This window comes from Nannospalax galili, unplaced genomic scaffold (assembly GCF_000622305.1).
Source record: "Nannospalax galili isolate Female #2095 unplaced genomic scaffold, S.galili_v1.0 scaffold1014, whole genome shotgun sequence".
Lineage (NCBI taxonomy): Eukaryota > Metazoa > Chordata > Mammalia > Rodentia > Spalacidae > Nannospalax > Nannospalax galili.
Window position 1 is genome coordinate 1771828 of NW_008335824.1, and position 27759 is coordinate 1799586.

Below are 27759 nucleotides of genomic sequence, written 5' to 3' on the forward strand. Positions count from 1 at the left end.
AACTCAGAGCAGATGAGTTCCTTGCAAAGTTCTGTCTCTTTATTTAATGGCTTTTAATTATTATGCCATTCTGCTTTTCAAAGCAAATTCATTGTCATGGCAATATCTAGAAAAACTACCTTTTCCAGGATTGCACTGACTACAAGGAAGATAGGAATGTGCGATTTTGTTTTGTTTTACCTATTTAAGGTAAATCAGGCACAAAAATACATATTTTGCACTTTCAGGAACTCCATGAATCTTCTCAAAGTCCAAGGAAGTAAAGGAATATCTAAGTCACAATAAAGTCAGTCTATGAAACTGAATTTTTCCCAGGAGACAATGACTAAGAGAAAATTCTATCAATTCACATACTTGACTCAATGGAGCTGCAATGCTCTCTGCTGATCATTAAATAAGCCCTGGCCTTAACATTGCATATTCCAAATACAGGCACAGTGCCTGCCAAAAAATTAAACTATTGCCCAGCACTAATGCCGTTTTAATCCTAAGTATTTGTTTGAAGTCATCTTTGACTTTATCCTGCCTTTAGTACTTAGGTTCAGATGCTCCACACACTATGAAGGGTAACAACTTCTAAAGGAATATTTCTAGGTGGAAATCAGCACAGAAAAGCATCCTGTTTTGTAACTAAAGAGACCCAGTGTAGGAGGTTACTTATGCCCCTATACCATTTGAAAGTCAGTCAGGTAATTACCAGACCTTAATGACTTACATGTTAGATTAGAAGCACATATTGTTTTAATAAGACTCTATTCCCCAGCCTCCTTTGCTCACTCTAATCTGTTTCGTTTCTTATTAAGCCAAGTAAACAGAGATGCTTGACCTCCAAAGAGAATGGTACTGTATAAAGAAAGGAAATCTTAGAAATGGCCTCATGGCAAATAAAGTCTTGAAATTATCACCACAGGAGTCTCTCAGCCTGTAATCTGTAGGAAGACGTTCACTGTCTTACTAAGTTGCTGAACAGGGAAGACTGACTTTCTCTTCCTAACATTTCCCACCCCTCTCATTCAATCCTTTTTCATCAAAACTACTACAAAATTAAGCCAAAAATACTTTTTAAAGATTTATTTGTTCATTTTTATTTTATGTGCATGAGCATTATATCTGCATGTGCGTGAGTGCACCCATGTCTGGGCCTGAAGACAGCAACAAATTCCCTGGAACTGAGCTACCGATAGTTGTTAGCCGCCATGTGAATGCTGAGATTTGAACCAACGGTCTTCTCCAAGGGCAGCCAGTGCTCTTAATCACTGAGCAATGTCTCCACCCCAAGCCAAAATACTTTTTAAAGATTTATTTTTATTTATGTGTGTGTTTCTGTGTGAATGTATGCCATGTGCATGAAGGTGCACCTAGAGGCCAGAAGAGGGTGTTGCTGTTACAGATGGTTGTGAGCCATCTGATCTGGGTGCTAGAAACCAAACTCAGGTCCTCTGGAAGAGCAGTGAGTTCTTTGAATGGCTGAGCTATCACTCCAGCCCCCAAATAAGCCAAAAGTTTGAGTCTTGATTAATTAACCTTGTCTTCACCTTAACTTGAAAAAAATAAAAAGATGAAGATACAGAGAGAGAGAGAAAGAAGAGAAGGAAGGAAAAAAAGCAAGGAAAGAAAGAGAATCCAGAGGAGCACAGAACAACCTGAGTTTATAATGGTTTCCAGGGACGTTGGTCTATGTGTATGTGTAGAGCAGCATTTGAAACAGAAGTAAAGGAGTAGGAAGCCAGGTGGTTTATATTATAAAACTAACAATCTGACCCACCATGTGCCTGAAATGATTTTCAGTTGACAGGAACTGAAAGTTCTGAGTTTGGTTTTTTGTTTGGTTGTTTTGTTGTTGTTGTTGTTGTTGTTTGTTTGTTTTTTAAATAAGACTCCCAAACCAGTCCCTTTCCCCTACTTAGCCAAAACCCCTGTTCCTAGCACACAAAAAGCTCTAAATTGTTCCCAGTGTATTTGCTGCCAGCCTGACCTACAGAGACCCAACATTAACCTGAGTGACTGGGTCTCAGCAGTCGCCCTTTTTCACATCACCATCTGGAAGGGGCAAATGCTAACATGTCCAAAACTGGATTAACTGGAACACATGCGAATGTTCATGCTTTGACCAGGGGGTCAAGGTCTTTAAGAACTGAGAGTAGCAGGCTTGTGGCATTCTTTTTACTGAAGATTTGCTGTCAAGATGAAACCGAGGTGTTGGTGACACTGACCAGAGCTGACAGGCCTTACACACAAACTCTGCAAGTCACTTGCAGAGACTCAAACAAGTTAGTAAAGCAAAATGTTCTTGGCCACCTGAATGACAGATATAATAACTCCCAGGGCTGGTGCAAGAACTCTCACCGCTCACAGTCAAGTTTATTTGGTTTTGTCACCTGCAAAGTCCTAGCCTGGGAGAGTCTCTTCGGTATGATGTGTGAATGCCACTTAACTATCACTGATCTGTCCTTGACTCCAGGAAAGATGGCATTTTAACTTCTAGTTCTCATGTACTTAAAATCTGTAACACAATCTGTAACATTTGCTATTATATTACTGTTGTTTAAAAGTTTTGCTTTTCAGACCTTTTTTTAAAATTTTTTAAATTTTGTTTTTGAGATAGGGTCTCCCTGTAGCTGTAGCCACAGCTGGCCTGGAACTCGCTACGTAGACCAAGCTGGCCTTGACCTCACAGAGATTTACTTGCCTCTGCTTTTCAGACCTTTTTAAACCCCTCAGCTGCTATGGATATGCCCTGAGTAAAGTTCAAATCTGAAGACCTTTTCTTTTAGAATTTAAAACACACAGATGAATAATTCCAGGAAGTCTGTTAAGATGGGGGCGATGCATTTCCACCCGATTCCTATTGTAACTAAGAATGTATGTTCAGAAAAATTTTGGATGTAAAAATGACAACTCAACACATGCATCCTGCATATTTTGTAAAACAAATCATGAATAAAAATTAATCAAATGACTGATACTAGGAAAGTTACTCTTCAGTCCAGATTGTGTTAGATAGAGTAGAAGATGTCCTATAAGTAACACAGCTATAAACAGTTTTTAAGTGTTTCATAAATTATTAAAAATGAGACTTTCTCATTTCTACTTACAGAAATGAGCCATTTCTACTTATGATATGTCTGTGATTACCAAAATTTTATTTCAACTACTTTAAGAAGTTCTTCACATCAAAACAAAAACAAAAACAGAAACCACCAGTTACTATTTGATTTATGAACCACCTACAAATTAATCTTGATTGCATTTGACATTGCATTATGGGAAATTACCATGTAAGGTATAAAAAGTTCTGAGAAGAAAAACAAAACTGAAACCTCATTTAGGTAAGTCAGAAACTTTTAGAAGGACTACTGTGAAGGATTTATATAAACATGAATATTGATTTGCTTGTTAGAAACAGTTCCTCTAGTGGGAAATCAGCTTTTTTTTTATTTTTTAATGTTAGCATAGAAGAGTTCACGATGAAGACAAGGCTTCTGCACAAGCCTCTTGCAAGTCATAATGGCAACATTCTTTACTTGATATTTTATATTTTCTTAAGTAAAGTTCCTCAAATTATTTAAGTCTTAGACCCCACAAAGTCTGATTATGTCCTTGCCAGCTAGAAAAAAAGACAGGGGCTGGATAGATGGCTCAGCAGTTAAGAACACTGACTGTTCTTGCAGAAGACCTGCATTCGAATACCAGCACCCACATGGCGGCTAACAACTGTCCATAACTCCAGTTCCAGGGGATCCCACATCCTCTTCTGTCCTCTGTGTGCATTGCACGACATGGGTGCACTTACCTACATGCAGACAATACACGCATATACATAAAATAAATAAAATATTTTTTTAAAAAAAGAAATAAGATGGACAGAAACAGAGGCTGAAACAGCATTGTTCTAAGAATAGCTCCAGGGGCTTTAGAATCACCTGGAAAGCTGGGGAGATGGATCAGTCAATACAGTACTTGCTGCACAAGCGTGGGTTTGATCCCTAGCCACCTACATAAAAAAGCAAGGCATGGAGACACGTGTCTGTAATCCCAACACTGAGGAGACAGAGAGAGGATCCCTAAGCTTGCTGCTGGCCAGCCAATCTAGCTAATTAGTGACCTCCCGGTTCAGTGAGAGACCCTGTCTCAAAAAACAAGGGAGGTGGCTGGGAAGATGACTCAGTGGGCAAAAGCACTTGCCTGATGACCTGAGTTGGAACTCTGGGACCCACAGTGGAAGGAAAGATCCAACTCTGGAAAGTGGTCCTCTAACCTACAGCCATGCTGCTCCATGGCACTTGTATACAATTTCACATACACATCATACACACACACACACACACACACACACACACACACACACACACTATGTATTTGTTACTTTTCTCTCTTGTAATAAAACACCATGACCAAAGCAACATAGAAAGAAGAGTTTATTTGGTTTACAGTTCCAAACGGATAAGAGTCTACCACCTTTCACAACTTCGAGCAGGCACAGGAACTAGAAAAAGCAAAACTGGAAATGGGAGATGGCTATGAACTCTCAAAGCCACCACCAGTGACCTGTTTCCTCCAGCAAGGCCGAACCTCTTAGGGATTCCATGACCTTCCCAAAACAGTACCACCAATTGACCGAGTGTTCAATTATTTGAGCTTATGGGGGATACCTCATTCAAATCACTATACTCTAATAAAAAATTTTTTAAAAGAGGTGATGTGATTGTAGAAGACACTCTCTGGCCTCCACATGAGTACACACACACAAACATACACATATACATACACAAATGTACACCCCCCATGGTGATCTATCTGAAGATATTTTGACTCAGTAAGTCAATTTGGAGCCTCAAATACACATATTTAGCAAGTTACCAAGTGACTACAACATGAACATTAAAGGATTTGTACTAGACTTGAGACTCTGGGTGGGTTCAGTGGTGATGTTCACTGAGTCATCTGTGGGCTCTTGGGTGACTTGATGACCTCAACTCAAAAACAGAATGCAACAGTAGGCTGGATGTGGTGGTACACACCTTTAATCCCACCATTTGAAAGGTAGAGGAGGGAGGATCTCTATGAGTTCCAGACCAGCCACAGCCAAGGCTACATAGTGAGATCCTGTCACATAGACACACACACACACACACACACACACACACAGCCAGAAAGGGCTGGGCTTGGGGGACGTTTTTATACAGTAGAACTTGGAAAGTTTAATATAAAATTGTTGAGCAACACATATATATGGCAGAATCCTCAGCATTCTTGACCCCATGTTATCCAAGAGGGCATGTTCCACCAGAGGAAACAGATGATACATGTTCTCTGATCAAGCTGTAGTTAACCCTTCTATCTCTGCCTTCCCCTGCAGTACAGAAAAGCATCCAGAGAATAGGAACGGGGAGAATATTAGGGTTATCATCGGCACATTGCCATCCTTACCGGGCACAGGATTTTGCTACAATGGACTGCATCCTCTTTACTTTTATTCTAAATGAAGTCAAGTTTGCCATGTGGAGATGGGAGGAGACACTCTTGGAATCTTGTCAAAATGACCCATGAAATATTAAAGTGTGAGCTGTCTAGACTACTATACATATTTAAGGACTGGTAGGTGGCTTTAGTCAAATGTAGGTTAACATTCCTATGAAGTACAAAATAGCTTAGAGGTCCAACTACTTGGGGTGAATCTTGGTTTGTTCACTTTTTATGTACCCTTGGGGTACATAACCTTTTAAAGTCTGCACTTCAACAGTAGAAGAATAAAGATAATAATAAAACCAACCTCATAGGATTGTTGTAATAACAAGACATGATACTAACAATAAAGTGCTTAGCACAGTGTTGAGCACATAGGGTCAGCAATAAGATTACTGTTATTGAGCTATCCCTCAAGAGTATGCTAAGAAAATTCTTAATTACCTGAAGCAAGCAAAGTTTACAATAGTTATCTTTTGCTGTATAACAAATTGCCTCAAAACTCACAAGCAGATCAGAATCCTGGAAGCAGTTTAGCTGGGCAGTTCAGGCTCATGGTTTTCTGAATGTGGCAGTCAGGCCATCAGATAGAGATGTTGTTGTGTGAAGGTATGAATGGGTCTTCCAGCCTCACTTAGGTGGCTGTTGGCAGAAAGCTTTTGTTCTTTGCTATGTGTGCCTTTTCATAATGGGGCTCACAATATATCAGCTGACTTTTCCTCAAACAGGTAATCAGAGAAAAGGCAGGCAGGACCAAGACAGAAGCCACAAGGTTTCCTATAATCCATTGTCAAAAGGGATATACCATCCCTCCTGCCATGTTCCATTGGTTACACAGAGCAACCTTGCTACAGTGAAGAAGACTTTGTGAAGATTTAAATGTAAGGAAGAGGGATCACTGAGGGCATTTTACTGGCCACCTTTGTCATTAAATGGCTTTCCTGAGTGATATTACATTCAGTTTTTTGAGTGGGGTCTTTTGGGGGAAGATTTTTGTTTGTTTTTGCTTTAATTTTAGAAGACTTTGAAATGATCACAATGGCTTACATTTTACCAGCAACTGAAAAGCATCAGAGTATCAAGACAGCTGTCCGACTGGGGTCTTCTGGCCACTTGCAAAACATGTACTTTAACGAGCCTATGAAGTCCACAGCTGACTTGCTAAACTCTTGACTGTTGAATATTCAAGCTCTGAACTTTCACAAAGTACAGAGGATGGAAGTTGTTTCTGTACATCAGCAAGTAAGAATGGTTAGTGTGGAAGGCACTTTACAAATCTGTATTTATGATGGGGTCTGACTGAAATACAGCAAGAATAAACCATACAACCTGGGAAGTCTAATTCCAGCAGGAAGTTGCTTTGAAATAACATCATACTTCACTTACTCCCCAGCTGATGACCAGTTTGGAAAACAATAAAACGCCCTGTAACTTGCCGTATTTTATCTTTGTACGGTGCTCCCCACTGTTTGATGGTGATTCTAAAAGCGTCTGTTCTTAAAGCAGCCTCAGTACTGATTTAGACACTCTAAGCAGAATCAGAAAAGCTAAATTTCTTAACCAAATAAATGTTCTTATGAGTTGAAAGGTCCTCTTGAAAGATCTCAAAAGAATATGCAGCACTTACTGACTCGGCTTGTAGTCCCAGAATTCAGAAGAAAGTGGTTGGCTAACAGACATTTTGAAATACTTGTCTATCAGAAATATAAAGAACTATAACAAGAAAAGTCCTTTGATGGCTCAGAATCTATTTTATTTTATGTATTTATTAATAGGCACACTTTCACCCCCATGGTAAGAAAAAAGTTGATACACTGAAACAATAAAATAAGTTAAAGATGTGTCTACTTTCACATCTTGGTATTGGTTGAGTCAAACATCTTCCTCTTCCATTCTTTCCTGGTAGAGGCTCTTTCTGTTCCCAGCCTGCGTGGCTAGACTTTGATCTGTGATGCAGAGCCATTCCATTGTAAATGTATGTGCTGCCTTTGATCTGGCACTTAGCTGCTCTTATTTAGAATAGATAGCTTCTTTTAACTATGTAGTATTTACTAGGTCTCTCTCTCTTTCTCTCTCTCTCTCTCTCTCAGATTAAAATGCTATTATTTAGACAGAAAGTTATTTCTTAAGAGTGCCTAGATCTGAATCTTACTCTTTTAATTCCAAAACCTCAACAAGTCTGTTGTAGATTTTGTAAAGCCAAATTGCTATTAAAATGAGCTGCTGTTACAGCTGTTGGATAATGTTGGATAATGCTTGCAAAACCTTTGCTTTTTAATAGAGAGCTGACTTTCCAAAGAATAATAAACATATCCTACACTTAGGCAAAAAGAATCATATCAGGGAGTCTAAACATAACAGCCAATTATCCTTATGAATATTAGTCCAAGTATTAATATACTGTCATATTACTGGATTATAATACCATATAAAGTATACAGAAATGGTAGTTTTAAGAATAAGAAGTATAAAAATGTATTTTTCTTTTTAAGAGAATTTCTTGAACATTATATCAGGTATTTTATGGACTTGCTATTGAGTTTTCTACACTTCAGTCAGTTATTCATTCAATGAACTCAAATAGGACAGGGGCACAAAGACAATTAAGTCACAGATGATGTGAAATCAGAGTATGCAGGTCAGGAAGAGGAGGCAGAGCACCAATAAACAATTATACTCAAGTATGATCAGTACCTCTTGTGGACAGTGGCTCCCCTAGCCTGACTTGGGTATGGTAAGGAAACTTTCCTGGAAAAAGTAACTGAAGGACTTGGCCTCTGAACTCAACATCTATATATTCCTGGCCAAGTCTGAATCACAAAACAAATATCTCTCTGTGCAGAAACTTTCTGGCTTAATACAGGTAGCCTAAACCTTGGATGAGGTCTAAATTTCAAGTGGCTTGCTGCCATATCCTTCTTGCTTGTCATTCAGTACCAAAGAGAGCTCCCCCAACACACATAACTGTTTTCTATACACATTTTAGAACTTCTGCTCTATTCATTTAAAGGATATGTTGGTCAGCTCTCACTATAACAGATATGTGAGAGAATCTACTTAAAAGGAAAAAGAGTTCATTAGACTTATGTGCTCAAAGATTTCAGTCCATGGTCATTTGGCTCTTCTGGTTTGGGGCCTGTGGTGAATCAGAACATCATGGCAGAGAGCATGCAATGTTGAGCAAAGCTACTTACTTTTTAGTGACCAGGAAACAAAAGAGAGAGGGAAAGGGGTCGAGGCCCCAATATTTCCTTCAAAGCAGATCTCTAATGACTTACCTTCCTCCTCCACAAGCCCCATTTCCACTACCTTCCAGTAGCACTGCCTTCTGATATCTGGGGTCCAAGCCTTCAACAAATGAGCTTTCCTGCCTTTAATTGCTTTGTTAGGCTCAAGCAAATGGCAACCATTTTCAAAGCCTTGTCTTGTAATTACTTCCTCCATGCACTGACCATATACAAGCATCTCCAAGCACTGATCTTGGCTTAGGCCCTGTGAAAGTTGCTGTGGATGCATATAAGGGACCTGCCCCCACAAACCCAGGAGTTGGGAGAAGGATAGAAAGAAGTGAGCTGTACTTAACTACACAGTAACTACATTGGAGCATCCCTACTGTCTGGGAGGTTTGAGGTCCAGGAACCTGATCTCAGGGGATTCTAACTGGTTTTGTAGAGATGGGAAGGAGAGGCCAGCCTCTGAAAGACACAAGGCTATAAGTTCCCGCGACAGGGCAGAAAGGTGAATGTAGGGTAGATAGGGTGGAGATGAGGCATACTTGAAGCAGAATTTTTAGCTATTAGAAAAAGAGGTAGAGAGGAAAGAATAGCATCAGGACATGCAAAGCCACATGAGCAATGAGGAAGCAAGGCTAAGTGGATGGAGCGCGACATTGAATTGGGGACCACTGGAAAGAAATATTTTTAGCAGTGCTGGGTTTCAAATCCAGGGTTTTGTATATACTAGGCAAGTGCTTTACCACTGAGCTACATCCCCAGTCTTGTGTCTTTCTCTCTAGCCACCCAAGTACTGGTATTAGAGGCAGATGTCACTGTGTTCAGTGAGTTGCTGAGCAGAGGCTGTCTGTGGCCTCTGTCTTTAGAGGCCAAGTGGAGTATGCTCTACCCAGACTGTATGGACTATGAGCAAAGTGGAAAGGGTAGACCTCAAGAAAATTGGGGCCCTGAGACTAGTCACATTAACTAATGTGAAGGTAAAAATGTGTAAGACTGGCCTGCTCTCACAGAGTGCTACCATGTACCAGATATTCTCCATGCTTTATCTGTATTAAATTGATCTTAACTTCAACCCTACTATAATTGCCATTTTACTAAAAAGGAAATCAAAGTACAGAGAGACTAATTAACTTGTTCAAGGTCTTACATAAGTCAGATTTGAATCCTGGCAGGCTGAATCCAGATCTTGTGTAGACATGTGAACAGAAATGTGCAGAGGCCCACCACAGTGTGGACAGAAGGTGAGATGCTGACTCCATTCATGATTCTTTCTCCTTCCTTCTCAAGTGCTGCCTAAGTAGAGCTGAGGCCAGGCGGGATGCAGCTAAGGTGGCACTCATCAACTCTCTCTTCAATGAGCTGCCCTCCCGCAGGATCACTAAGGAGTTCATTATGGAGAGTGTTCAGGAAGCAGTTGCCTCCACCAGTGTGAGTACCTAAAGCTGACAGAGGAGTTGGCCTCTCTGAGAACACTAAGATGTTTGAATCTTGTGAAATACTAACATAAACAATTCTTAATTTCAATAATATGTAAGCTAAATTTCTGCCCATTAAATCATTAATTTTCAGTAGAAAGGATACTTTGGTTGGAAATAATGAAGTTGGATCTGGCTCCCCATTGTACATCTTGGTAATATTCTTAACATCCCTGGATCACAGTTAATCAAATTTCAAGTCATGTGATCCACTTTGATTTTTTTTTAAATTTGAATGTTTCCATTTTGAGGAATATTGGGTTTTTTTTTTAATGGTGTAAGAATGTATACATTTGAATATTGCTTTATAATCTTGTGATAAACTAGTTCCATTTTCCCCAGAACTTAACTAATCATGCTAATTGTTTGAGTCCTTACTGAAAATGCTAACTCCCTAGCCAGTGTGTGGCCCTGCAATTCATACTAAGAAAGCATGGTCTGTTTAGACAGTTCAGTGTGTGTTAGACTAATCATGATTAATTCCAATTTACTTTTTCCAGTAAGCTTTGAAAATTTTCTGTATTGGATACAGTTAAATGCAAAATGTTTTGAGAGAGGGAAAAAAAGAAAACAATAACAAAACCAAAACCTGTCTTAGAAATTTGAATAGGAAATTTTCTCAGCAATTCAACACTAGGATTTTGCTAATGTGATAAATGATTGGGATTCTGTCCCCCAGGACCTCCAAACTGCAAGCCACAGTGGAAGCCTGGATTCCCACCTATGACAGGTGTTTCCCTGGTGTACTCAAGGGCAGATTCTAATAATCAAAGGGAGTAGCCACCTCTGGTTTGCCTTTAGAAGGAATAAACTGTCACTTTCCTTCTCTGAATAGAAAGGTTCTGTCTATCTAGAGCAGCTGCTGATAAAAGAAACTATCAGACTATAGTGACCCTTTCCCCTTATAAACACTCTTCTCATATAGAGGAGAAATTGGGGCAGCAGGAAAGGAGAGCTGGTGGCCTAGCTGGGAGAAGGCAGTAAGCTCTGCTCTCTATCTGGTCTGAGGATGAAAGGAAGCCTTTATTTTCTGGCCCTGTGAATTTCAAGTGCCTTTGAGGAAGAGAAGTTAGGAAAATGATGCCTGATTTATATACATGTGGAATTTACTCAGGAGCAGGGAAGGGCCCTCAGTGTAAATGTAATTTATCATTTTTTCATGGAAATTTCTAAAGAAAGGGAATATATATGGCTTGCAGGCTTCTGGGTGGATTTCCTCTGGGATATTTTAAAAAGCCAACATAAATATTTCAACAGCAGTGTGTTAATGTTATTGCATTCAAAAGCTATAAATTTGCTGCTATCTGATGCTGACAGTTGTTTGTTCAGTCTCACAAAGTTGCCATTGCCCACCTTTCTGGGAATCCAAGGCCATGGGATATTGAAGGAGACCTGAATGCCATTCCAGAGCCCTGTTAGCTGCCTAGTACTGCTCCCCACAACCAAGCTGAAAGGGAATTTCATTTCTACCTATCACTCAACCACCTTCTTTCCTGAAGATTAGGTTATCTGAGAGTAAAATATGTATATATACAACCCAGCACCCATGTCTCCAAGCCAACACCAGCCTACTATGAAAAGTTCCCATTAAGAACCATGGCAAGGGCTGGAGAACTGGCTCAGGAGTTAAGAGCACTAACTGGTCTTGAGGAGGACCAAGGTTCAGTTTCCAGCATCCACATAGCAGCTCATAACTACTTATAACTCCAGTTCCAGAGGATCTGACACCCTTTTCAGACTACAGGCTCTGGCATGCACGTGGTACACATAATCTTACATGGGCGCACACACAAATAAATAAATAAATAAATCCTTTTTTAAATCATGGCAGTAAGACTCTGAGGAATGGTCCACACAACTGCAGAATTCTTTCAATTTAAGTTTTACAATCATGCCCATTTATCATCGAAATCAGAGTAAGCTCAGTGTTGCAAGATTTATAGCGACCGCCGTGGAAAATCGCCTCACAAGTGTTAATGCCACCACCAACAAAAATCCTGTTCAGTAATATAGGGATTTCTACTTTGAGCTAATCATTCCACCAGCAGTTATACAATCCCCTGAACTTCTAATCAAATGCTACATTCAAATTGCTTATGAAACCCTCTTTACCTGCATCATGGTGAGATTGAGGCTTTTACTTCCCAAATCAACTGAAAATTGATTGTAAGCACTCGTTAGTATGAAGGCAATAATAGGTTTAACCCCTGGTCACTCGAAGAAGGGGAGGAAAAAATATAGTAACATTTTCTTTGTCTGTTTTCCTTCCCAAGGGCACTTTAGATGATGCGGATGACCCCAGCACAAGCGTCGGAGCCTATCACTACATGTTGGAGTCAAATATGGGGAAGACCATGCTAGAGTTTCAGGTGCCTGACTTCCTGTCATTTGTTTATTTGGTGATCCAATCCAGAAACCTGGGAGACTTGCAACTCTTATCACTTACATCTCCTATTCCAATAAGCTGCTTTGAAAACGATTTTACCTCCTAGAACCCAGCATGGTGACTGTGTCTTAGGCACACTTTACAAAACTGAAACAAACAGCAAACATGGCACAATCTTTGCCAAAATGCTTCAGGACCCCTGTCTTATCATAAAAAAGGAAGCTATAAAGGGTCTCTTTCTCTCTCTTAAAATCTAACACAAAACAGAGAAGAAAATAACAGGGAAAAGAATGGCACAAGAGAAAAAAGGTAAATTCATTTAAAACCCTGCAGAACTATGTGTGGTGCCTGTCACTTTTCATCTCTAAGAAACAGGTGAAGAACCCAGTCTTATGCCCAGTAACACTCCACTAACTTTTCAAGACTGAGAGCCTTCTGAAACAAAGTCATATATTTTAAAGCATTGAGTGTAGCCATCTAGTTCTTAACTTTAGTCATAAGTAAGGGTGTCCATGGCGTATATTAAAAGCATTCTTTCAGTTCTGATACTTGTGTTAAATAAGATCTGCCTCTTCCCCACTGTAAACCAAACCAAAAAAAATTAGCAACCTGTAACCCTGTTGTGCACAACTGACAAGCAGTAAAAGGCTGAGGAGTTATGTTGTACATAGTCCTCAATTTAAGATTTTTCACTTTTATGATGGTATTAAAGCATGCCTATATAGCCATTCTGTTTTTCTCTTTCAATATAGTTCTCAGTAAACCAAGTAAGATAGTCAATGCTTCATTACAAAATTTTGCCTAGCTGCAAGCCAGTGTGTTTTGAGCTTGTTGAAGGTAGGCTGTGCTCAGCTATGATGTTCACCAAGTTAATTGTATCATATGCATTTTTGGCTTACCAATGTTTTCAGTTTATAACTGGCTTATTGTGTCTATATTTTTAAAATGAATAATTAGATTAATAACAATAGTATTAATATCTGATACTTATTGGATGCTTTCTTTGTCTGGCATACCATTTAACATTTGACAGTTATTATCATAATTTACAACAGCCATATGAGGTAGTTGTTATGATCCACAAGATATTACTGATGGAAGTTCATCATCGCTTAGCAAATTGCCTAACCAGGATTTGACCCATGCAGGCTGATCTCTTTCCTTCTCTCACACATCTGATTCTTCTCACATATTGGCCTGGGCAGATGAAAAATCTGTAGTGATTGAGCAGGAAGTGTTTGCTCTTCTAAACAACTGAACTTGAATGAAGTCATACATTCCACAACATAGAACACTGGTAAAAATTAATATGCAATCGTATAGCCAAGAGCTTTTACCACTAGAAATATTTATCATGGTAAAACTTAACCATGGTGTTGCAGTTGAGACCCCACACCAACAACTTTAAAATATCTTGCAGTCTTTCTGGCTAATGGCACACCCTTGCTCATTTGGCTATATCTCTCCTACTCAATTTTTAAAGTCACTGTTTGTCTTCTTTCTATTAGTTGTCCATGTGACTAAAGCAAAATGTTTCCATCCATCTTAAATCTTTGTCAGCCAACCCTTAAGGAACCACAGTTTCATGGCTCCTCAGTGTATACTGTCTTGACTTGGAAGTGATCAGCTTTAAAGTCAACCCTCTTGGAGAGGGTGAGGACATGTGTGACTCAGTGGATATGGCCCAAGCTATGGATTAGCCTTATTCTGTTCTTTATCTCAAAGTCTGTTTCTTCATTTGTGTGTAAGTCCAGGGAAATAATAGTGTTGCCTCACAGTGCTGATGCAGAGGACATGAGGAAAAGAGTCTAGAACAGTCTCTGGCATCTGAGAAATGCTTCATGAAGGTTAAAGATTATTCTGTGTATTTATGAAGGATTGCTTCACTTGAAATACCAGGGGCTTCCTGATGGATGGACCCACCTGACACCTTCACATGACTTAGGTAACTCCCTGCCCCAAATGCTTCAAGGCCTCTGCCTTGCAACAAAAAGGAGAAACTAAAAGGTCTGTGTTAAGAAGAAGAAAAAAAAAAAAAAAAAAAAAAAAAAAAAAAACTAACCCCAAACAGAGAAAAAAAAAAAAAAATGACAGGGAGAAGAATGGCACAATAGAAAAGACATGTTCATTTCAAACCCTACAGAATTCTGTTGTGCAGTGCCTGTCACTTTACATTTCTGAGCTTCCCTGTTGGGAGACTCAGTTTTTTGTCTATAAAACAGAATGAGTAGTACCATTTTATAGAGTTAAAAAATTGGATATTTATAATGCATTTAGCATAGCTCTTCTCATAAGGAGGAAAATCATTTACTTTCTTTCTTCCCTATCCATCAAAAGAATATTTTACTTTTTAAAGTTACAGACTAAATGCTGCCTTCCACTGTGCAAAGAAGCTGGCATGAGGCTGATTTAGTAGCTATTTTCAGAAAAATCAAGAATGGTCTTGAACATGATTGGCTTAGTCTGCCAAAGATGGAGAAGTGAGCACATTGCTTTTTCTTAAAACTCCTCCCCCGTACTATGAAAGGTTCTACTCAACACCCCCCCTCCCCCCGCATTAAAGTAATAATAATTGACTTGCTTTGGGGTGTTTTCTGTGTGGTCTCTGTAGTAATGTATTTAAATATGTGTAAAAATTTGAATCACGCTGTGGAAGCTTTATAAAGGAGGATGGGTGCAGTATAGGGACAGAAGAGAAGAGGAAGACAGGGAAAATCTAAACCCCTCCCCTCAGGAGGGAGATTGGCATCCAAGAACCAGAGGACCTGGGAGCAAGGACTTTTCCCTCTGCCGGCCTGCTGGAACCCAGCAAGTTCTGTCAGGGCCTTGGCAGCTGCATCAGCTTGTATCTGCACATAATAGGAAGTGAGTACAGACTGGGTTGTTTCTGCAGAGGTACAATCCAGTGCCCCCAATGGGTCACAGACACGTGCTTGGATCTAGGGATGGATTACTATAGCATAGCAAAACAGGGCTGGTGTCTCCTGCCTGCCCTCCGACTTTCAGGGGGGCCTGGTCCGCAGTCAGCGCTGTTGAAATGTGATAGGCTTCTGCTTACCTTCACTTCGTGGGAGGGAATCAGCTGCCTGTTTTGAGGTAGGCTTGCCAGGGAGAAAACTGCCTGCTGTTGTGGGGGGAGGGACAGGAGCGACAACCAGCGGACGCTGGGTCTTGTCAAGGTCAGATTCTAGGCAGACTTTGACTGAAGCTGCTTAATATATTTATTCTGAAGACTAATGCAATCCAAAGAAGAGTTGTTTATTTACATCTTTGCTAAATTCTCCAGGTCGCCTTTTAAAACCTCATCCCATAAACAAATTTCCTCTTAAATCCATTCTCTTGGGTGGGGAGATGGTGCCCACCTGTTTTTCAAGTTCTCCATTTACAGTGTTTGTTTTTCTTATTTTTGATGAAACACAGAGCTGAGCCAGTCTCCCAGACAAAGTTCCAGAAAGAAGCAATGAGCCTTTTCTCCCACTCAAACCAGCTGAGAAGCCATTGTGTCTAGCAGGAGTCCAAACCAGGCAGAGCTCTAAGGACAGAGCCCAGTTGTTGCAGGATTAAATGGAATGAATGACAAAGTGAACCGGTAAAGCTGCGGAAAGAGCTGCAACTGCAGAGGAAAGAAAACACAGGCCTTATTCATCATTCAATTTACAATTTACTTTGCTGATCTAGACCAGTTATATAATTTGTGGGGCCCAATGCAAAATAAAAATGCAAGGGCCTTTGTTCAGAAACTATTAAGCTGAGTATCAAACCAAGGGCAGCACTGGAGGGCTGGGTAGACCTCACACTTAAGAAGCCAGGCTTAATCTTGAGACAGACCCAGAAGGGGCCAGACAAGGTGACCCAAGTGAGGCAACTGTCTGCCGCACAAAATTGAAAGAGGCACTAAAAAGCTCAGTGATCAAATTATACTAATATTTAATAAAATCAGAACAAATGCAAAACGTCCTCCTAATAAACAAAATAACATTTGTTTGTTTAAACTAGGCTTCACTATGTAGCCCTGGCTGGTCTGGAACTCACTATGTAGACCAATCTGGCCTTGAATTACAGAGACTCACCTGACTCTGCTTCCTGAGTGCCAGGATTAAAGGTGTGCACTACCACACCCTGCTCCAGTACCAACTTTTAAAAGACCCTGAACATTGGTGATTGGTGAGTCATCCCTCCATTCATCTTCAGTCTTGCCTCATAACACCTCACCCTAAGCAAGCACCCCTCACTCTCCTTTTGGTTCATCCAGCACCCACTCCCCTGCCCGCCCACCTCCACATCCACATAACAAACTTCACAGGTGACACCAACTTCCTGTACAGGGCATGGAAGCTACAATACCGGGAAGTAAAGACCAGGAAACAGAAACATGGAATCCGGTGAAATTAGAAAGCAATTCCTCATGGAAGTCCACCGGCCTTCCCCACGAAAATCTGCAATACTGCATGGATTTCCAGTGGGATAGACAGGTTGCAAGTGCTACCTATTGAGGGAGTTGTGGAGATCAAGACTTAGGAAGGGACATAAAGAAGTAGGACAGGAAGTACATGTAAATATTTAAGTATTCTTTAATAAAATGATGACAATGAGTATTTCTACAAAGGAGAGCAGAAACTAGATCAGGATAGAATGTAAGAATGTGAGAAAAATCATCTTAGAGATGACTTTAGGAACCAGAGCAACACTGAGGGGAAGTACTTTTTAGACAAACCAGAGCAGGGAGGTGGATGATCCTCCTCCAGAGGCAAAAACAGTTCAAGTCTCTTCAGGAAGCTTTTGAGAGAGGAAGGTGGCTAAGGGGCATGAGAAAGCTTTCTGGTTCTGTTCACACAGCTCTAACTGTGGATTCTAAAGTCTTGGGGGAACTGCTGGGAGGAATGATGGCAGTGCATCTGCAGAGGTGGCCCTTGGTGCATAGATAAGAGTGAGAGCCCAGAGGACACTGAAGAAGAAAACACATCAGCAGCAAACTCATCAGAGATGGACTGATGAGCCCTTATTAGCATTAAGTTGTGTCTCAGACTGGACCACAGGGATGCCAAGGTAGTGTCAGGATGAATGTTGGCAGCCCTCAACACAAGTCCAACCCATCTGTTTTCATTGACAACTTTACTTGGCTATGGGTGTAGCTCAGTGGTTGGGAACTTGATGAGCATGCTCAAGCTCCTGAATCTGATCTCCAGAACTGAAAAAAAAAAAATTAAATTAAAAAACCTACTAATCAGGAGGCTGGAGAGATGGCTCAGCAGTTAAGAACACTGACTGTTCTTGCAAAAGACCCGGGTTCGAATCTTAGGACCCACAAGGCAGCTAACAACTGTCCATAACTCCAGTTCCTGGGGATCTGACAGCCTCTTCTGTCCTCCTTGGGCATTGCACAACATGGGTGCACTTACCTACATGCAGGCATAACACTCATACACATAAAATAAAAATAATAAAAAATATTTTAAAAATAAAATTAAAAACCTACTAAACAGATTTAGGGTAGGTGAGGGATCAGCTGGAGAACTAGAGTAGCATTTTCCCTTCATTTAAAAAAAAATGGAGACAGGGCAAGGAAGATAGCTCAGGTTAAATTGCTTGCTGTTCTAGCATGAGAATCTGTGTACTATCCTCAGCATCCACATAAAAAGTTGGCATGGTTACACCAGCCTATAATCCCAGCTCTGGAGAAAGGAGGCTCCCTAGGGCCTGCTGGCAAGCTAGACAGTCTAGCCATATCAATGAGTTTCATGTTCAGTGAGAGACCATAACCCCAAATAAGCTGCAGAGCAATTGAGGAAGACAGCAGCATGCACTCTCACTTTTTTATTAGTGTAGTGATGTGATGGAGTGAAACTGTGTGGGGCCTAGAGAAGAGAGACCATGATAGGGTACTTCCCTGGACATTTGACTCGGGACCTTGGACAGCAGTGGGTCTCTGGGGGTTTGGAAGAAGCAACTTGGCTAATATCTGTGTTACATTCAATTGATGGAAACAAATGGTTTTGCCTCTTCTCATTGTACAGTGAAGCAGATACCAAGTGCCAAACTGGATCTCAGATTGAAAAGAAGCGGTTCTGACTTGAAATAGCAATGTTAGAGCAGAGAATAGTGCTGCTTTCTCCTCTGATAGTCTTACCGTTCTAAAATGAACCAGATAATTCTAGGAGGCCTGAAATCTCAGACTGCATATCTGACTTTTAGAATAAAAATGTTTCCTGAGCAAACAGAAGTAAAGACAGTCAGTAAAAGACTGGTTTTATGAATAGTCAACAGGACATCTGTCTCAATGCTAAGTTTTCATAACTATTTTCTTAAGCAGGAAGTCCTTTAATTATAAGGAGTTTTTTTCCAATGATTATGTGGTTGTGGTTTATGGTATCGATCCATAATTGATGTCTTTCTTGAACAAAAACAAAATCCTTCAATAAGTGAAACAGATAATTTCAGTGGAAAACTGCTAGTTGTAATCACATTAGGAAAACATAAATTTTCAGTCTGCTGGTCCTCCTCTGCTTGCCTTGGTCAGGCAGGGAAAGGGGACGGAACTGAACCTCTGTGTGTCTTAAGGTAAATACAACCACATTGTCCACAGTTCAAGGCACTCCTCTTGACCAAACTTATAAACCTGAGGGTATGTTACAGTTTCTATAGTTTGTCCATTGTATGTTTTTATATTGTCAAAAGATAAACACATGTAATTTAAAGACAGAGTTAACTTTTATGCAGGATTTCAGAATCAGGCAAGTCTTCATTCCTTAAAGCAGAATAAGTGTTTCTATGAGCTGAGCAAAGGAGGTTGGGTTTATAGGAAGAAAAGAACTGGAGAAAAAGGGGAAAAAATGAAAGTATGTTGTTGGTTATTTCAAAGTTACTTATAAAGGCTAAGTCAGTGGGGACTTAGCAGTCTCTGACTAAAGCAGTCTCTCTTTCTCTCCCTGTCTCTGAAAAGGCCAGATAATTAGTTTTATATTTTATTTATTTATTTATCTGTCTACTTATTTATTTATTTTTTGGTTCCTTACATTCAGCCCAGGGGAGCAAACTATAGATTCCAATTCTACTGTTTACAGTATGTATAAAAGCATGATCGGAATGCTGGGGTAAAGCAATTAACAGGGCCATTGGGACATCATAGAGCAGACGTTGCTGTGGTGACTTATAGGATGCTTGGCCCTATAGTCATCACAATGAAATAAGCTGGGTCTTCGGTAATGGGACTGTTAATCCCTAGTAAATGGGGAAAAAAGGTTCACAGGGGTCTTGGTATACTATAGAGACAGAAGATTATCTGAAAGCAGGATCCATCATGCAGTTTCATGCTGAGATGGGACTTTTCAACAATGTAGCTGTTTGTGGGGGGCACTCATGCTCCTGTAAGTAAAGTCAATAAATTCATTGGTTCACCAAGTTGGGATTGGATGGAACTGTTACTGTGGTTTGTCTGTTGGTGCCCTGAAGTGAACAGGCATTTATTCAAGTCTCCAGGAAAGATGGCAGAAGCATTCCCATTCTAAGCAGAGGATTTTAATGTCTCTCCTTTGGGGCAGGTGAAGTCATCTTTGACAATGTCCCAAAGGTTGTCTGGCACTTTGGTACAGATGGATATGATCCAATCTTGTGCTATCTTAGGATACAAAAAGGCACATGAAGTTGGGGCTCAAATGCCCCTGATTAGGAGTGGGGCAAAAGGTGAATGGGAAATGCTTTGAGAGATGGGAAGGATGTGGGCTTAAGCTCTTGTTGACAGAGGTAGTTGGTTCCAAGTGGATCCTGAAGTACAGAGGGCAGTTTGAACCCTCAGGCTGGGTAGCAGCTGCTGTGGGGGCCACCATGTGCTGAGTTCATGGCTCTGGAACCAAAGCAGTTCCTCCCTATGGTCCCTCTCCACAGAGTCGCAAGCATGGATGATGTTCCTGCTGATGTGAACACTGACGTCTCCCCTGATGGTCCTGGGGGCTGCTTCGGTTGAGTCAGTGTGTCCTATCATAGCCCTTGAGATGTGGACCATATCTTCCCAGACCTGAACTAGGGCACACGAGCAGGCGCAGGCCTGGGATGCATGGCCTGCACAGCAGTGCTCTCATTGAGGTGTACCTGAAGAAGCAGTCCATGGCGCAATCTGGAGGGGCCTCTTATTTATTTATTTTTTGTTGTATATGTTCGAATGTATTGCCTGCATGTATCTCAGTGCACCTGAGCCGTGCAGTGCTTGTGGAGGTCAGAAGAGGGCATTCGATTCCGTGGAACTGGAGTTACAGAAAGTTGTTAGCCACCATGTGGTTGCTGGGAATCGAACCTAGGTACCACTGCAAGAGTAGCCAGTGCTCTTAAGGGCTGAGCCATCTCCCCAGTCTCAGTTAATTATTTTCAGCTTGCTGGCATGTAACCTTAGCATGAGCAATTCCATTTTGATTTGGTCCATTTGGTATAAGAAAGACCTTGGCCCAAACCAAATTCCTATAAATTATACTCAATAATATTTACATATTTATTTTTCAGATTAATTCTTAAAACTTCAATAGTTTTCTTTAGTGGAATTTGGTCATATAACTCAAAATTCAAAATATTTTCTATAGAATTTTCCTATTCTTTTTCCTCCAAAGTTACCAAACTCACTTTGTTTTTGGCTTTGTACATATCTGATTATTTTTGGTGCTAGCGATCCAGACTTGGGTCTAGTACATGACAAACACATACTCTACCACTGAGCAACAGCCTCAGACCCTGGTACCAGAGTCTTTGGTATCTTGTAAGAACTCCTTTGTGCATTTACAAGATTCTTATTTATATATGTAAGAATCTTCTGATCTTAAAACAGTAGCACAGAGTACACATGGTTGTATACTTTTCTCCTATTTTAATAATACCATACAGTTCTTTACATTACAGCTTAGAGAGTAGTGTTTATATTCTTTATGTATGCAAAGCATTCAGTAGTATGAATTTATCATACTTTAACTGTTTCTCTAAAAATTAACATTCAAAAGGTTTCCAGTCTCTGGCAATTAAAAGATGATTTAATATATGTACAACCTTCTTGTACATTATTTCTTCCACCTGCTGAAAATAATTAAATAACTTTCTATTTGCTTGGGGGTTTTGTGTGTGTATTTATTCATTTTCTTTGTCTTTTTGAGACAATCTCCCTCTAGCTGGCCTGGGACTCACTGTGTAGACCAAGCTGGCCTTGATTTCACAGAGATCTGCCTCCCTCTGCCTCCCCCCAGATAACTTTCTGAATGTACAGTAGTTGTAGTGTATGCTTTCTCGCCAATTATTTAGTCGTTTTTTTTTAATATGACTAAGATAAAGCAAGGTTGTGCAGGATCACTTCTTCAAGAGCCTGGGAACTGTGTTCTTTGAAAAGTCTTAAAGTGTTCTGGCAGTGTTGTAAATCCTGCTTCCTTCCTATATTTGGTGGCCAACTTCTGCCCTGCTCAACTCTTTGACTGCCATACATTCCTGCTTTGAGACCAATGATGAATGTTTGGGTTTTGTAGGAACTGATGACCATTTTCCAACTACTGCACTGGAATGGAAGTCTAAAAGCGCTTCGTGAAACAAAGTGTTCTCGACAGGTGAGACTTTCTGATCAAGATAGGTGTTACATGGACGAGGCAGATCATGCGTCATACTTTTAGAGACGTTTCCTTTATTCAGGTCTTTGTTTAAATTTTATACTTATCGACTGAAACTACTATGTATTTCTTTGTTTAAATTTTTTGCTTATTTTTGAGTAAGAACGGGGGGATAATGAATAAATAACTGAGTCAGGGACTGACAGACACTAAGAATGTTGACTGCACATAGGGATGATCGGAACACCTATACTGAATGCAGAATGAAGTAGCCATTAAGACAGAATTGGATTCTATGTCAAGTGCAGAACCTACCCTGTGCATCTGCCCTGCCTACTTTAGATCTGTGCCCTCTTGTACCATCCAGCACAGAAGGAAAGAGAGTGCACTGCTTCTGAAACCTCCCTGATGACAGGCAAAATCATTTTAACAAAAGGTTATTTTTCAGCCATCAAAAGTCCCCCCGTAAGCAACAGAAATGATTACAAAATTGGACAAGCTGGCATTTAATCACCTCTATTTTTTGGTTTAGAAGTTTCCTCTCTGTTTTCCAGAGACAGGGTCTGACTACTTCTTCATTACTTATGAGAGGAACCCTTCCTCTTTTTAACAGCAAATGTAAACTCCTTCCTGAGTATTTAATGGTTTTCACCTGTTGTCCTCTGAGATTTATTCTCTTTATCCTTTCTTTACTCACCATTAGAACTTGAAAGACAATAGTTTATTTTTGAGAATTTCTTAATAGGAATTTGTATGAGGAACAAAGCCTCTATTTGTCAGCAAGACGAGGCTCAATGTAAGAGTTTTCCATGCACTGCAGCCCCAGTAGTTTTTAGTTCTTTGCTTTAAAAGTCTGGCTTTCAGGGGCTGGAGAGATGGCTCAGCAGTTAAGAACACTGACTGTTCTTGCAGAAGACCTGGGTTTGATTCCCAGCGTCCACATGGCAGCTAACAAGTGTCTGTAACCCCAGTAGTTCAAGGTGGTCCGACAGCCTCTTCTGTCCTCCGTGGGCATTGCACGACATGGGTGCACTTACATACATGCAGGCATAACACTCATACACATAAAATAAAAATAATAAAAATGTTTTTTTTTTAAAGTCTGGCTTTCAAAATGTCAAAAATGGAAAAGAAATGAGTAGCGGACAATGGCTTGGGCTATTTTTTTTTTAATTTCCTTTGCTTTTATGAAAGTCCTTTGAAATATGTTGGGGTGGTTATAATCACTTTTCCATGATTGTTTTTAATTTGTTAAGGTCATAAATAAATACCATATGTTCTCGAAAATAAAAAATAAGCAATGCATCCACCCTGTATGGTCAAATATATATATGACAGCATGATGTATTGACAAATTTTTCACAGAAGAATTGAAGGTAGTGGCTTATTTTTAATTGTTTGTAAAATCAAGAAGCTGTGTACCAGGAAGGTCTCTTTCTGATATTAATAATAATTCCTCCAGTCCATGATATGTTTTTTAGTTCTTTCTGTGCTTACTATGAGCCATTTGCCCTGTTTTTTTCCTTATGATAACAGAGCAGAGTGGCTAGGAAGTTGACTCTCTGGGTTTCAGTGCCCTGTTCTGAGGTTCCCTTGACCAGATGCTTCCTCCTTTCTGTAACAGGCATGACCAAACCTCACTGTTTCAGTTTGTCCTCAAAGATCTTTTCTTCTTTCTGTCTTCTGAAAGGCAGTAATACTGGGCAGAAGGTTCCAGTAAAATTATAAAGTAATAGTCTTTCCAGATGTCACAGAAATACATTTTCAAAGATAGGCTGGTATTTTGTAGAGACCCGGAGCTTTGTCTTGTGAACATTATTGTCATGCTTAGTGTTATGTTTTGACTTAGTATGGAGTAGCAGTCTTTTAGGACCAGATTAGTTCATCATTTCCTTTTCAGAAGTATGTCAATGGGATTTGGTTTCAGATTTTGGAAATCAGCATTCTTGGAACACCCTATGACAGGATGGATGGGGGAGGTAAGGAAGGCATTGCACACATGTGTCCTTGCTTCTCTTTACTGATATTGGGAACTTTTGTTTCTTGGCTCCTAGGAAGTCATCTCCTATTATTCCCAGTATTCCTTAGATGAAAAGATGCGCAGCCACATGGCCCTGGATTGGATCATGAAGGAGCGGGAGTCACCGGGAATTCTCTCTCAGGAGCTACGTATGGCCCTGAGGCAGCTGGAGGAAGCCAGGAAAGCAGGACAAGAGCTACGATTTTACAAAGAAAAAAAAGAAATTTTGAGCTTGGCCCTGACTCAGATCTATAGTGACCCTGACCCCTCCTCACCCAGTGATGACCAGCTGAGCCTCACGGCCCTGTGTGGCTATCATTAGCCAGGTCAGGTCCCAGGTGCCCCCAAGGACTCTAAAATCAGGGATCACTTTGATGGAGGTTGCTATGGATATTAGCATCAGTAGCTACTACCTGAAGGCTGTGTTGACCCCTACCATTCACAAAAGAGAGACTAGTAAGATTCTTATAGACCCAGACATCCTGTTTCATATATGGTTTCAATCACATGCCCAGCAGTTCTATTTTGGAATGAAAGGATGAAGACAGAACTGTTTAGAAAGTATTTTTCAGGGCCTGAGCCAATCTAAAGCCTAGCTGACATGTGCCTTGCTAAGTTACATGCATTGTTTCAAAAGAATGGGCCAGTATAGCAGCCTCCAAAAAACCAGCAGCCAGGACTAGGAGAAATAGCATGATAGCATTCTTTTAAATACTTAAGATTGAATGAATAGTATGAATTGTTTTAAAAAATCAACAAGAGTCAGAGTCTTCTTAAATCCTCCTGAAAATTAGCCATGATAACAACAAATGTTCTATTTCTCAGACCAGAGGAAATTTAGCTACCTAACTGCCCTATTCTAATATCCTAAAAAAAAAGGTAATATAGTATGTAATGTTAGGTAGATTTCATTTTAAAATATTGTTTTAACAAAAGTTATACCACTTCTCATAACAAGGCTAAACACCACCAAAACGAGAATTTTAGACTTTTGTATTCCTGAAAAGGAATTAGGAATTTTTTGTGTGTGTTGAATAAATTTTCGAGTAAAGAAACTTTCTATTTAAAGTAATTTCTTCCACAAAATCATTACTTTTTACATTCTTATTTCAAAACCAGCATACTTTCCCCATGTTGGGTGTGATCTTTATGTGAGGTACATCTTTATTGTGTTTGCAGTCTTTGACAATGGCCATCTCAAGACGACGGTATCAGATTAGATATAAGAACAGGATTTAGATGGGACAATATCCAACCCATCTTCTGTTCTACAATTAGAACACTATACCCATTCTGAAAACAGTTGATCTCTTTTTCCCATCTGATCAAAACTGCCCCTTGGAGTACTAATGGAAGCTACAGCAAAAGTAACAAAACTCAGAATCTCAGCTGGTCCCTTTGGTGCTCATTCAATAGCAAATCAATTTTCACTAAGACCTTGTGGATAACAGTACAACACACACACACACACACTCCTGGCACAGAGATGCTCAGGGCTGAGGAACAAAGCAAGATTCTTTTCTCATCTTGTTCTCAATATTTCACTGTGGAAAAGAAAGTAGAGTGAAGGATTCTCTAAGAATGTGAAGCCCTGAACCCCACTTATTTGTTTGTTTGTTTTGTTGTTATAAACGCTTTGAAAAATCCAATAAAAGTGTGTGTGTATGTGTGTGTGCGTGAGAGAGAGAGAGAGACAAAGACAGAGACAGAGAGAGACAGAGAGAGAGACAGAGAGAGAGACAGAGAGAGAACTATATTAGTTATTTTCATCATTGCTGTGACAGAGTGCCTGACACAAACAACTCAAGGAGAAAAGATTTCTTTGGGTTCATGGTTTCAGAGGCATCAGTCTATAGAGGTCAGGAGGCTACTGCAAAGAGAACAAGTTTGCATCATGGCAGCTAAGAAGCAGAGAAAAGGAATACAAGAAGAGGCCTGGGCAAGATGCAGTCCCAAGGACACTCCTGCAATGGCCTACTCCTTCAACCAGGGTCTACTTCCTACCATCTCCAACATATTGTAAATCCATCAAGAGATTAGTCCATCAATGAGATTAGAGCCTTCATGGCCTAATTTTCTCTAGAAATGGTATTACAGACACTCCCAGTGCTGTGCTTTCCTCATCTCCTAAGTGTTTCTCAGTATAATCAAGTTGTCAATCAAAACTAACCACAACTCATCAGATCCAGATTTTGCCTCGGGGCACAGATACTTTTCTCAAATAGGATATAAGAAGCATTTGCACAGCAATCACCTGGGGGGTCCTTGTCTAAAAACACAAGTTCCTGGGCTATACTTCAGACCAACTAAGCAAATTCTAGGAAGTTCTAGATTTACCAGTTTGCCCAGGTACTTTTGACTGCACTTCAGTCTTAGATAGCCCAGTCTGAAATTACTTAATACATCCTGCACTGAACAGTGTAGCCTTGGCTTCTCAGGCAAGGGCACAGGAGGGAGTATCCCTTCCGGAAGCTAGAAAGTAGCAGAAGGGGCAAAGAGATATGACTATGCTTTAATCTTTTTCAAAAAAGCACTTGGGTATTGACACTGAGCATTACTTTTAACCACTCTACTAGAAAACAAACTACTACAACCTCTGTAATCTTATGATAGCATTCACTTCTTTCAAGCTAAGTAGACCTTGGTAACACTTTGGTCTGGGAGCAAAGCAGATGGTGAAAAACCAAACCTGATTCTGAGAGCTGTTGATCTTCTAGTGAATGCTGTTTACGTCATGAACTGCCAGATTGCTATTTATAGGCAGTTCTCAATATAAGCAGCAATCGTTTTCCTCAAGCTCATTTGTAAGTCAGTTGATTCAACCCTGAGGGTACATTTTTGTATAAGACCAAGGTCATAATTGGTAGTAAGTTTCCCAGACCAGCTACATTCTCCATACAGTATCTAAAATATTGATCCAGGAGCCCTAACATGGCTCTAGTTAATGTGAGATGAGAGAAAAGTAGAACAAGTCATTGGGGGCTCAACTCAGTAGCAGAACTCTTGCCTAGCAAGAGCAAGGCCCTGGCTGGGTTTGGTCCCTAGCTTCAAAAGTAGAACAAGGAACAGCTGTGTGTATAAATCATATACTGAAACATCTCCCTGAAGTGCATTTCTCAATTCTAGATTGGTTGTCCTGACAATATTTTCTTTCTGTCATCCCTTCCACCTATCTGCCTACTCATTCCAGTATCAGCCTGCCAGCACCCATCCACTCTTATTGTTTCTCCTGATCATAGTTTCTTCTACTAACTTGCTAAAAAACTGTAGAAAAAAAGAGATGACTTTTCCTACTAGGAGTACAAATGAGGATTTGGTGTCTCTCATGACACGGTTGTTCAAAGATGTGCACATACATGCATATTATTGCTTATGTCTAGGATCTGCTGGCTCTATTTTCACAGTGGTTCTGTCCTTGTGATGGCAAGATGGTATCCAGCAGAGTGAGACACCCCTATCCCAATATTCCCAATCTAAGAGCTGAGTACCATCATGGTGCTTTTGTTACATGTCCATTTCTGAGTTGATGGCTGTGGTCAGGCCTGTGTCACTTGTATGTTCCCTAGAAATAGCAGTCAAGTCAAGCCCATCTCAACAATTTAGACCTGGT

At 40.3% G+C, this 27759-nt stretch overlaps 1 protein-coding gene across 2 annotated transcripts in view; it reads left to right on the top strand.

The window, feature by feature from the left end:
• The window catches only part of Lix1 (limb and CNS expressed 1), a 60403-nt gene extending 34751 nt beyond the window's left edge, over positions 1–25652 (top strand). The window contains exons 3-6 of one of the 2 annotated variants that reach the window (XM_008830539.1): positions 9987–10127; positions 12448–12543; positions 22052–22129; positions 24184–24681. In XM_008830539.1, coding sequence (XP_008828761.1) covers positions 9987–10127; positions 12448–12543; positions 22052–22129; positions 24184–24471 — 603 coding nt within the window. In that variant the 3' untranslated portion in view covers positions 24472–24681. Of the gene's footprint in view, positions 1–9986; positions 10128–12447; positions 12544–22051; positions 22130–24183 lie in introns of both variants that reach the window. The other variant, XM_008830540.1, reaches the window with a different exon arrangement.
• The last annotated feature ends 2107 nt before the right edge of the window (positions 25653–27759 follow it).